The 12,788-nt window shown below is 59.1% G+C and overlaps 1 protein-coding gene across 1 annotated transcript; it reads right to left on the bottom strand.

The window, feature by feature from the left end:
• Positions 1–949: 949 nt before the first annotated feature.
• On the bottom strand, positions 950–10,938 carry DDX18 (DEAD-box helicase 18; the record flags this gene model as incomplete). The annotated part of the gene is made up of 11 exons (XM_077275576.1): positions 10,611–10,938; positions 5,706–5,882; positions 4,973–5,140; positions 4,742–4,877; positions 4,386–4,486; positions 4,033–4,232; positions 3,840–3,954; positions 3,618–3,757; positions 1,480–1,641; positions 1,198–1,350; positions 950–1,124 (listed from the first exon to the last, which is right to left on the bottom strand). Coding segments are annotated over exons 1-11 (1,621 nt in total), but the record flags the coding sequence as incomplete, so codon positions are not given.
• Between the last annotated feature and the right edge of the window lie 1,850 nt (positions 10,939–12,788).

The raw sequence follows: 12,788 nt of genomic DNA, 5'->3' as shown, positions 1-12,788 counted from the left end.
ATATCGCTCGTCGGAGCTAGAAGTGCAGAACTTTATTTGGTCGTCAGATCGGCGTGTATCGTCGTGTTTGACAGCAAAAGCAACGATGCCAGCGATGTTTCTTCATGGAGCGAACAACCAGCGAGAACGATAAGTACGTCACTGGATCGCTCCTGCATCGTTCTGCTGTTGCCGGTGTCTGACGTCTCCTAGCGACCTAAACAGCGACGCTGCAGCGATCGGCTCGTTGTCTATATCGCTGCAGCGGCGCATAATGTGACGGTACCTTTAGAGGGGAGATGCTAAATTGGGGCCTGAGGTAATCTATCCCTGAGAACCTCTCCACAAGAGAGAATAATATATTCATTGGGGGCGCAGCCGTGGCCCAATCAAACAGGCAACAGTTATGATATTGACCTGAGGGGTCGGTCTAGAAACCTGACCTCCAGACCAAAGTTATAAATTTAGGCTGCAGACAGAGAATTGTGTTCACATGTTGGGGGCAGCCTGAGAAGCTGGTCTGTTCCAATCTACATTCGTACCCTCAGGGAGCAGAAAGCAACTACCAGTTAGATAATTTCTGTAAGTTTCTCCTGTTTATTTTGATACTGTTTTGCATAAGTTGTATGTCTTTTTATTATCATATTTTTATACCCTTTTCTTATTGTAAGCACTGACCCTTTTGTTATTAAAGTATAAAACTTTAACAAGTTGAACCTTGAATGTTCTAAAGAATCCATAGCCTAAACGTATGTGAGCCTTATGAGTGATAGACATATTTTTATTGGTATTATTATTAGTCCGGGACTCATCGCCCGTGTATTCGATGAGTGGTGGCAGCGCGTATGAGCGGGTGTGTGGCCTGGGTCGGTGTGTGATTTACGCTCCCATTACAGCATAGGACAGAGGTTGAATGCTGGACTGAGAGTGGGGAGATAGATTAACCCTTGCAGGCACAACCCCAAGTCACGTGTGAGAGCGGGCACGTGACGAATAAGTGACACCACGGAGTAGGGATCCGTGACACTCACCTTGGCTTGTTTTAGGTATCTCAGGAAGCCCAACTCCTCGGGACGTAGTATGAGTAAAGCGTGTCCCCGGCCATCAATTCCCCGCGCCGTGCGGCCCACCCTGTGGATATATTCCTGTAGAGAACATCCAGTCACCACTCATCGCCCACATCCCCTCCACAATAACACACAATGGTGGGACACTCACCTTGGGGTCATCAGGGGGGTCGTACTGCACAATCCAGTCCACCTCTGGGATGTCCAGTCCTCGGGCGGCAACGTCTGTGCACAGGAGGATCCCCGAGTCGGCGTTACAGAACTGGAAGAAGGTGGTGGTCCGCTTTGTCTGCTTCTGCTTTCCCTGGAGAAAAGTGGAAGGACCAATAATGAAGGAAGGAAATGGGCGACCAGACACAGGGGATCCACAGCAAAACAAAGGGATGGAAGGGTCTCCACCACAACATGAGCCACCTAAACTACCGTGACTCACGTGAATGGCCATCACCGGGAGGTCAATGTAGTTCAGGAGCTCATAGTGGAATTTCACCGACATGCAGGACGAGAAGAAAACCATCATCTTCTTCTTCCGATTCTTCTTCAGGAAGGTGAAAAGCAGCAAGAAACGCTTCTCTGAGGGGCAAACTACGTAACCCTGCACCAGGAACAGAAAATGTAATGTCAGGGGCCCGCTCAATCCAAGACCCCGGAGATCACTGGGCACTAAGAGGAGGTAAGACCCCCTCACCCCACACAACTTCCCATTTTTGCCCTTTTATTTTTTTACTCCTGTTGTCCCAAATTCTAAAATGTTATTTTCCCATCGACCTCCTTTAAAAGTTTTACATGACACCGTCCACTATGTCCAGGAACACGAGAGACCCCCCGCGTGAGGGGAAATGGTCAACAACCTGCAACCCCGCCATTGGGTTGTTTCTTTGGTGTTTTGTTTTTACCATTTTTTTGTCAGCAGGCGAGGACAGACAGGCGGTCGGTCACCAGATGGGAGCGACGAGCGGACGCAGGGCGGGGATAGACAGGCGGGCAGTCACCAGATGGGAGTGACGAGCGGACGCAGGGTGGGGACAGACAGACGGGTACCTGACGGGAGCGATGAGCGGATGCAGGGCAGGGACAGACAGGCAGGCAGTCACCAGATGGGGGCGACGAGCGGACGCAGGGCGGGGACAGACAGGCTGTCGGTCACCAGATGGGAGCGACGAGCGGACGCAGGGCAGGGACGGACAGGCGGGCGGTCACCAGATGGGAGCGACGAGCGGACGCAGGGCAGGGACGGACAGGCGGGCGGTCACCAGACGGGAGCGACGAGCGGACGCAGGGCCAGGACAGACAGGCGGGCACCAGACGGGAGCGATGAGCAAACGCAGGGCGGGGACAGACAGGCGGGCGGTCACCAGATGGGAGCGACGAGCGGACGCAGGGCGAGGACGGACAGGCGGGCAGTCACCAGACGGGAGCGACGAGCGGACGCAGGGCGAGGACGGACAGGCGGGCAGTCACCAGACGGGAGCGATGAGCGGACGCAGGGCGAGGACAGACAGGCGGGCGGTCACCAGACGGGAGCAACGAGCGGACGCAGGGCGGGGACAGACAGGCAGGCGGTCACCAGACGGGAGCGACGAGCGGACGCAGGGCGGGGACAGACAGGCGGGCGGTCACCAGACGGGGGCGACAAGCGGACGCAGGGCGAGGACAGGCGGGCAGTCACCAGATGGGAGCGATGAGTGGACGCAGGGCGAGGATAGACAGGTGGGCGGTCACTAGACGGGAGCGACGAGCGGACGCAGGGCGGGGACAGACAGGCGGGTACCTGACGGGAGCGATGAGCGGACGCAGGGCAGGGACAGACAGGCAGGCAGTCACCAGATGGGGCGACGAGCGGACGCAGGGCGGGGACAGACAGGCGGGCGGTCACCAGACGGGAGCGACGAGCGGACGCAGGGCAGGGACGGACAGGCGGGCGGTCACCAGACGGGAGCGACGAGCGGACGCAGGGCCAGGACAGACAGGCGGGCGGTCACCAGATGGGAGCGATGAGTGGACGCAGGGCGAGGATAGACAGGTGGGCGGTCACTAGACGGGAGCGACGAGCGAACGCAGGGCGGGGACAGACAGGCGGGTGGTCACCAGACGGGGGCGACAAGCGGACGCAGGGCGAGGACAGGCAGGCGGTCACCAGACGGGGGCAACAAGCAGACGCAGGGCGAGGACAGACAGGCGGGCGATCACCAGACGGGGGTGACAAGCGGACGCAGGGTAGGGGCTGACAGGATGGAAGTGTTGAAGGGGGAGTGTCATTGGACAAGGGTGACACCTGGACAGAAGGCAGGAGGTCACTGTACTAGGCGGAGGTTTGGGGTGACAGGCAATGGAGAGGTTGGGTCACCGGATGGGGGAAACAGAGGTGACTGGGAGCCCCCCATAACAACGGGCTTCCCATTTCTTTTCAGTCACTTTGTATGGGACGATTGGTTAGACCATTAACTCTTCTATGGCCGGACACTTCTTCCTCTGCCTTCTTCCACAGCACTGACAAGCCAAGAGCAATGTCAGAACTAAACCGCCCACTGACCGACCTCCAATAGCGCTGTGATGGCTGCTGCTCCTCACCTGCTCCAGACCCTCCACCGTCGCCGTGTCCTTGTGGTCATCCACACCCACATACAGCGGCTCCTTCTTCAGGGAGATCCGGGCCAAGTCCTCCACCTTCCGTGTCTGAGTGGCAGAGAACAGCATGGTCTGACGGCGCTCTGTGGGGGCAAGAGACGACTGTCTGCTATATGCATCTACACATGAGCACGGCGCCCCCCACTGGCGCCAGCGGTCACTCACTTGGCAGAAGGTTGATGATTTGCTTCATTTCCTGCTCGAACCCGACCTCCAGGATGCGATCGGCCTCGTCGATCACCAGACACTGCAGGTTCTTGTACATGAACCCGGGCGTGTTCTGCAGAGGACAGAGCGGTCACGATTGCGGCACATTGTGTACCTGCTGCCGCTCGGGCACACTCATGCCGCCGCTCACCTGCATGTGGTCCAGGAGCCGCCCAGGAGTCGCCACCACAATGTTAATCCCATTGGCGAGTTTCTGAGCTTCCGCTGAACGATTGCTGCCGCCCATTATCAGCCCATAGGTGTGAACATGATGCGCCATCAGCTCCTTCAGGACCCCGTATGTCTGCATGGCGAGCTCACGTGTGGGGGACAAGATGAGCACCCCTGTACCTTCAGCAAGAAAATGAAGGGTTAACAAGCCGCTGCACCGGATCACTGGACACATAGGTCAGAAGGTTACACCTCATATCCTCGGGGGGCGTCCTGTCGACCCACCCCACACAGGCCGCCCCCGCTACAACCCGCAGACCGCTCACAACTCACCATTCCGGGGCATAAACTTCAGCTTGTAGACCAATTCTATGGCCGGGATGAGGAAGGCGAGAGTTTTACCACTACCGGTGCGGGCAGCAGCCATGACATCCCTGCAACACAGAAAGAGCGGTTATACCAGGATCGTACCCCCGTATACTCATACACCGTGTGTGTACCCCCCGTGCCCTCATACACCGCGTGTGCATGTACCCCGCGTATCCTCATTGTGTGTGTGTGTGTGTGTGTGTGTGTGTGTGTGTGTGTGTGTGTGTGTGTGTGTGTGTGTGTGTGTGTGTGTGTGTGTGTGTGTTACACCCCCCGTATCCTCATACACCGTCAGTGTGTGTTTTGCATCAGAAGCTCACCGGCCCTCCAGGAGCGGTCGCACAGTTTTATGCTGAATCTCCATCATGTGCGTGAACCCCATCTCCGTCACGGCCCTCAGCGTGTTCTCATTGACGAGATCGGCCAGGGAAGAGAACGCCGTGTCCTCGAACGCCCCTACATACAAAGCGGAGAGAAGCAGCGTCACATGATCACCGGCCGCCGACAGTACAGAGCCACATCTGCCCACCATAACAGTTGGGATCGCTCACCTGTCAGCCCCATGGGCAGTCCAGGCTCCTCCTCCTCGCTCGTCTCTAGGCCGCTCACTGCTGGCTCCTCCTCCTTGCCCGTCTCGAGGCCGCTCACTGCTGGCTCCTCCTCCTTGCCCATCTCTGGGCCACTCACCACCAGCTCCTCATTCTTTGGTTTTTTTGCAGCTAATGAGAAGACACAATCAGTCAGATGACCTCATCTTGCCCACCACCCACCACACACGGGACCTCACCCTGCTCTCCGGCCACCACACACGGGACCTCACCCCGCTCTCCGGCCACCGCACACGGGACCTCACCCCGCTCTCCGGCCACCGCACACGGGGACCTCACCCCGCTCTCCGGCCACCGCACACGGAACCTCACCCTGCTCTCCGGCCACCGCACACGGGACCTCACCCTGCTCTCCGGCCACCGCACACGGGACCTCACCCTGCTCTCCGGCCACCGCACACGGGACCTCACCCTGCTCTCCGGCCACCGCACACGGGACCTCACCCTGCTCTCCGGCCACCGCACACGGGACCTCACCCTGCTCTCCGGCCACCGCACACGGGACCTCACCCTGCTCTCCGGCCACCGCACACGGGACCTCACCCCGCTCTCCGGCCACCGCACACGGGACCTCACCCCGCTCTCCGGCCACCACACACGGGACCTCACCCCACTCTCCGGCCACCGCACACGGGACCTCACCCCGCTCTCCGGCCACCGCACACGGGGACCTCACCCTGCTCTCCGGCCACCGCACACGGGACCTCACCCTGCTCTCCGGCCACCACCAGCTTCTTTATCTTCTTCCGCTTTATGGCGATGGGGGTCTCCGGATTCTCCTCCACATCTCCACTAATGGGGGCTGCAGAAGTTCCTGCAGCAGTTTCTTTCAGATCCTCCCCGATCACCTCATCTGAGGAAAAGCATATACCGGCGGTGAGCGGGCGATAACAGATGTATCCCGGACAGTCAATCTCTCCCATCCTCCCTTTGCTGACAACCCTCCCTCTCCCCTGTCACTCCCACTCTGATGTACGGGCAGACGCTGGTGCCACAGCCGACCTTGGAATGGAAGCAGCGCCTGATGTACGGGCGAACGCTGGCGCCACAGCCGACCATGGAATGGAAGCAACGCCTGATGTACGGGCGAACGCTGGCACAACGGCCGACCTCAGAATGGAAGCAGCGCCTGATGTATGGGCAGACGCTGGCGCCACGGCCGACCTCAGAATGGAAGCAGCACCTGATGTACGGGCAGACGCTGGCGCCACGGCCGACCTCAGAATGGAAGCAGCACCTGATGTACGGGCAGACGCTGGCGCAACGGCCGACCTTGGAATGGAATCAGCGCCTGATGTACGGGCGAACACTGGCGCAACGGCCGACCTCAGAATGGAAGCAGCGCCTGATGTACGGGCAGACGCTGGCGCCACGGCCGACCTCAGAATGGAAGCAGCGCCTGATGTACGGGCAGACGCTGGCGCCACGGCCGACCTCAGAATGGAAGCAGCGCCTGATGTACGGGCGAACGCTGGCGCCACGGCCGACCTCAGAATGGAAGCAGCGCCTGATGTACGGGCAGACACTGGCTGTTATGTTGGGCTGGTGGTTAGGAGCACTAGAAATGACCAGATGAGCAAACTACCAATACAGGACGAGCTCTGGGAAGTGGGAGCCCTGCTGACCGCAACCTCCAATCCTATCACAACAACCAGAAATAGCCATGGAGCGCTCCCGACTCTGCCTAGACGCCTCTTCACAGCCTAAGAGCCAACTACCCCTAAAGATAGAAAATACAGCCTACCCTGCCTCAGAGAAATTCCCCAAAGAAATAGGCAGCCCCCACACACATTGACTGCGAGTCAAGATGGAAGCCACAAACACAGGAATGAAACAGGTTTCAGCATAGGAGGCCAGACTTAACAAAACAGACTGAAGACAGAAAAGGTATCTTTGCGGTCAGCATAAAAAAACTAACAAAAAACCACGCAGAGTGTGCAAAAGAAACCACCGCACCGACTCACGACGCGGTGGTGCCACTCTGCATCCCAGAGCTTCCAGCTAACAGAACAAAATCATGATAGCAAGCTGGACAAAAACAATGATAACAAATAAGCTAGCAGAGACTTAGCTTTTGCTGAAATAGACAGGTCATCTGAAAGATCCAAGAGAACTGAACCAGTACTAGGACATTGACAGCTGGCATCAAGTAACGATCTGAGTGGAGTTAAATAGAGCAGCCAGCCAAGGCCTGAACGAGATCAGCTGGAGAAGGAATCTCAGAACCAGCAGCTCCACTCACAGCCACCAGAGGGAGTCCATGGACAGAACTTGCCGAAGTACCATTCATAACCACAGGAGGGAGCTCAAGAACAGAATTCACAACAGCTGGCGCCACGGCCGACCTCTGAGTGGCTGCAACGCCTGATGTACGGGTGAACGCTGGCACCACGGCCGACCTCAGAATGGCAGCAGCGCCTGATGTATCGGCAGACGCTGGCACCACGGCCGACCTCAGAATGGAAGCAGCGCCTGATGCATGGGCAGACGCTGGCGCCAAGGCCGACCTCAGAATGGAAGCAGCGCCTGATGTACGGGCGAAAACTGGCACCACGGCCGACCTCAGAATGGCAGCAGCGCCTGATGCATGGGCAGACGCTGGCGCCACAGCCGACCTCAGAATGGAAGCAATGCCTGATGTACAGGCAGACGCTGGCGCCACGGCCGACCTCAGAATGGAAGCAGCGCCTGATGTATGGGCAGACGCTGGCGCCAAGGCCAACCTCAGAATGGAAGCAGCGCCTGATGTACGGGCGAAAGCTGGCACCACGGCCGACCTCAGAATGGCAGCAGCGCCTGATGTATGGGCAGACGCTGGCACCATGGCCGATCTCAGAATGGAAGCAACGCCTGATGTATGGGCAGACGCTGGCACCACGGCCGACCTCAGAATGGAAGCAGCGCCTGATGTACGGGCAGACGCTGGCGCCACGGCCGACCTCAGAATGGAAGCAGCGCCTGATGTACGGGCAGACGCTGGCACCACGGCCAACCTCAGAATGGCAGCAGCGCCTGATGTATGGGCAGACGCTGGCACCACGGCCGACCTCAGAATGGAAGCAACGCCTGATGTATGGGCAGACGCTGGCACCATGGTCGATCTCACAATGGAAGCAACGCCTGATGTATGGGCAGACGCTGGCGCCACGGCCGACCTCAGAATGGAAGCAACGCCTGATGTATGGGCAGACGCTGGCGCCACGGCCGACCTCAGAATGGCAGCAGCGCCTGATGTATGGGCAGACGCTGGCACCATGGCCGATCTCAGAATGGAAGCAACGCCTGATGTATGGGCAGACGCTGGCGCCATGGCCGATCTCAGAATGGAAGCAGCGCCTGATGTACGGGCAGACGCTGGCGCCACGGCCGACCTCAGAATGGCAGCAGCGCCTGATGTATGGGCAGACGCTGGCACCACGGCCGACCTCAGAATGGAAGCAACGCCTGATGTATGGGCAGACGCTGGCACCATGGCCGATCTCAGAATGGAAGCAACGCCTGATGTACGGGCGAACGCTGGCACCACGGCCGACCTCAGAATGGCAGCAGCGCCTGATGTACGGGCAGACGCTGGCGCCACGGCCGACCTCAGAATGGAAGCAGCCAATTGTGAGGGACAGGCTGTGAATCCCGTCTCAGGTTTGTAGAGTTCTTGTCAGGACAAAGCAAGAGAAACCTCACACGAGTTTTGGAAACTAAACCCTGCAGAGAACTCCTATCGGCCTGTGCTGAGCATTATTTACTCTGAGGTGGTTCACAGAATGGGATTTTTATTTTATAATTTGGATGTGAAAGTGAAAATTAATTTTAGTCAAAATGTTGTTTCAGCTCCAAGTTTTTATTTTCACAAGGAACAATAGGAGGAAACAGACCTGTCATTATTCATCAATTTCTCCTGAATGTGAAGATGCCCCAAAACAGGCGTGCGGTCGCGGGGAGTAAAGCGTGCGGTCGCTGTGCGGGGAGTAAAGCGTGCGCTCGCTGTGCGGGGAGTAAAGCGTGCGCTCGCTGTGCGGGGAGTAAAGCGTGCGCTCGCTGTGCGGGGAGTAAAGCGTGCGCTCGCTGTGCGGGGAGTAAAGCGTGCGCTCGCTGTGCGGGGAGTAAAGCGTGCGCTCGCTGTGCGGGGAGTAAAGCGTGCGCTCGCTGTGCGGGGAGTAAAGCGTGCGCTCGCTGTGCGGGGAGTAAAGCGTGCGCTCGCTGTGCGGGGAGTAAAGCGTGCGGTCGCTGTGCGGGGAGTAAGGGGTGCGGTCGCTGTGCGGGGAGTAAAGCGTGCGGTCGCTGTGCGGGGAGTAAAGCGTGCGGTCGCTGTGCGGGGAGTAAAGCGTGCGGTCGCTGTGCGGGGAGTAAAGCGTGCGGTCGCTGTGCGGGGAGTAAAGCGTGCGGTCGCTGTGCGGGGAGTAAAGCGTGCGGTCGCTGTGCGGGGAGTAAAGCGTGCGGTCGCTGTGCGGGGAGTAAAGCGTGCGGTCGCTGTGCGGGGAGTAAAGCGTGCGGTCGCTGTGCGGGGAGTAAAGCGTGCGGTCGCTGTGCGGGGAGTAAAGCGTGCGGTCGCTGTGCGGGGAGTAAAGCGTGCGGTCGCTGTGCGGGGAGTAAAGCGTGCGGTCGCTGTGCGGGGAGTAAAGCGTGCGGTCGCTGTGCGGGGAGTAAAGCGTGCGCTCGCTGTGCGGGGAGTAAAGCGTGCGCTCGCTGTGCGGGGAGTAAAGCGTGCGCTCGCTGTGCGGGGAGTAAAGCGTGCGCTCGCTGTGCGGGGAGTAAAGCGTGCGCTCGCTGTGCGGGGAGTAAAGCGTGCGCTCGCTGTGCGGGGAGTAAAGCGTGCGCTCGCTGTGCGGGGAGTAAAGCGTGCGCTCGCTGTGCGGGGAGTAAAGCGTGCGCTCGCTGTGCGGGGAGTAAAGCGTGCGCTCGCTGTGCGGGGAGTAAAGCGTGCGCTCGCTGTGCGGGGAGTAAAGCGTGCGCTCGCTGTGCGGGGAGTAAAGCGTGCGCTCGCTGTGCGGGGAGTAAAGCGTGCGCTCGCTGTGCGGGGAGTAAAGCGTGCGCTCGCTGTGCGGGGAGTAAAGCGTGCGCTCGCTGTGCGGGGAGTAAAGCGTGCGCTCGCTGTGCGGGGAGTAAAGCGTGCGCTCGCTGTGCGGGGAGTAAAGCGTGCGCTCGCTGTGCGGGGAGTAAAGCGTGCGCTCGCTGTGCGGGGAGTAAAGCGTGCGCTCGCTGTGCGGGGAGTAAAGCGTGCGCTCGCTGTGCGGGGAGTAAAGCGTGCGGTCGCTGTGCGGGGAGTAAGGTGTGTGGAGGGATCATCCTGCAATGTGGCGTCTGCACAGCCCTCACAGCCTCAGGACGGAGCCCGGCGATAACCGGACGGCTCAGGAGATCGCACGCGGCTCAGTCACTGAGGAACATCAGGCAGGAAACATCCACTAAAGCCCTGAGGTAACAACCAGCGTGTAACGTGCAGGGAGGGAGATGGCGCCGGCACCGGGAAGCGTCTCTGCCCCTGACTGCTGCCCGTGTCCAGGGAGGAGGGAGCTCCGCGGCTCCACAGCTGACACCGCCCGCCTGACCCCGGCACCGAGGATTCTCCCGCTTTCCCTCTCACCTTCTGTTTTTCTCTCCCTTCGGTTTCTTTTCCGGATCTTCTCGTTTCTCTTCTGCAGTTTCCTCCGCAGCAGCTTCATCTGTAAATCCGCCATGCTGGACACACGTGCGACGTTGGAAGCTGTCCTGTGTGATGCCTGACTGTACGTGTGCAGGGTCCTTCCAGGTGGCTGAGCTGTCCTGTGTGATGCCTGACTGTACGTGTGCAGGGTCCTTCCAGGTGGCTGAGCTGTCCTGTGTGATGCCTGACTGTACGTGTGCAGGGTCCTTCCAGGTGACTGAGCTGTCCTGTGTGATGCCTGACTGTACGTGTGCAGGGTCCTTCCAGGTGGCTGAGCTGTCCTGTGTGGTGCCTATGTGTGCAGGGTCCTTCCAGGTGGCTGAGCTGTCCTGTGTGATGCCTGACTGTACGTGTGCAGGGTCCTTCCAGGTGGCTGAGCTGTCCTGTGTGATGCCTGACTGTACGTGTGCAGGGTCCTTCCAGGTGACTGAGCTGTCCTGTGTGGTGCCTGACTGTACGTGTGCAGGGTCCTTCCAGGTGGCTGAGCTGTCCTGTGTGGTGCCTGACTGTACGTGTGCAGGGTCCTTCCAGGTGGCTGAGCTGTCCTGTGTGGTGCCTATGTGTGCAGGGTCCTTCCAAGTGACTGAGCTGTCCTGTGTGATGCCTGACTGTACGTGTGAGGGGTCCTTCCAGGTGGCTGAGCTGTCCTGTTTGATGCCTGACTGTACGTGTGCAGGGTCCTTCCAGGTGGCTGAGCTGTCCTGTGTGATGCCTGACTGTACGTGTGAGGGGTCCTTCTAAGTGGCTGAGCTGTCCTGTGTGATGCCTGACTGTACGTGTGCAGGGTCCTTCCAGGTGGCTGAGCTGTCCTGTGTGATGCCTGACTGTACGTGTGAGGGGTCCTTCTAGGTGGCTGAGCTGTCCTGTGTGATGCCTGACTGTACGTGTGCAGGGTCCTTCCAAGTGACTGAGCTGTCCTGTGTGATGCCTGACTGTACGTGTGAGGGGTCCTTCCAGGTGGCTGAGCTGTCCTGTGTGATGCCTGACTGTACGTGTGCAGGGTCCTTCCAGGTGGCTGAGCTGTCCTGTGTGATGCCTGACTCTACGTGTGAGGGGTCCTTCTAGGTGGCTGAGCTGTCCTGTGTGATGCCTGACTGTACGTGTGCAGGGTCCTTCCAGGTGGCTGAGCTGTCCTGTGTGATGCCTGACTGTACGTGTGCGGGGTCCTTCCAGGTGGCTGAGCTGTCCTGTGTGATGCCTGACTGTACAAATGCAGGGTCCTTCCAGGTGGCTGAGCTGTCCTGTGTGATGCCTGACTGTACGTGTGAGGGGTCCTTCTAGGTGGCTGAGCTGTCCTGTGTGATGCCTGACTGTACGTGTGCAGGGTCCTTCCAGGTGGCTGAGCTGTCCTGTGTGATGCCTGACTGTACGTGTGAGGGGTCCTTCTAGGTGGCTGAGCTGTCCTGTGTGATGCCTGACTGTACGTGTGCAGGGTCCTTCCAGGTGGCTGAGCTGTCCTGTGTGGTGCCTATATGTGCAGGGTCCTTCCAAGTGACTGAGCTGTCCTGTGTGATGCCTGACTGTACGTGTGCGGGGTCCTTCCAGGTGGCTGAGCTGTCCTGTGTGATGCCTGACTGTACGTGTGCGGGGTCCTTCCAGGTGGCTGAGCTGTCCTATGTGATGCCTGACTGTACGTGTGAGGGGTCCTTCTAGGTGGCTGAGCTGTCCTGTGTGATGCCTGACTGTACGTGTGAGGGGTCCTTCCAGGTGGCTGAGCTGTCCTATGTGATGCCTGACTGTACGTGTGCGGGGTCCTTCCAGGTGGCTGAGCTGTCCTGTGTGATGCCTGACTGTACGTGTGCAGGGTCCTTCCAGGTGGCTGAGCTGTCCTGTGTGGTGCCTATGTGTGCAGGGTCCTTCCAAGTGACTGAGCTGTCCTGTGTGATGCCTGACTGTACGTGTGCAGGGTCCTTCTAGGTGGCTGAGCTGTCCTGTGTGATGCCTGACTGTACGTGTGCAGGGTCCTTCCAGGTGGCTGAGCTGTCCTGTGTGGTGCCTGACTGTACGTGTGCAGGGTCCTTCCAGGTGGCTGAGCTGTCCTGTGTGGTGCCTGACTGTACGTGTGCAGGGTCCTTCCAGGTGGCTGAGCTGTCCTGTGTGGTGCCTATGTGTGCAGGG

The sequence above is a fragment of the Ranitomeya variabilis genome, chromosome 7 (genome assembly GCF_051348905.1).
Source record: "Ranitomeya variabilis isolate aRanVar5 chromosome 7, aRanVar5.hap1, whole genome shotgun sequence".
In the NCBI taxonomy this organism is placed as follows: domain Eukaryota; kingdom Metazoa; phylum Chordata; class Amphibia; order Anura; family Dendrobatidae; genus Ranitomeya; species Ranitomeya variabilis.
The sequence above is the reverse complement of the archived record's forward strand: the minus strand, read 5'-3'. Positions and strand labels throughout refer to the sequence as shown.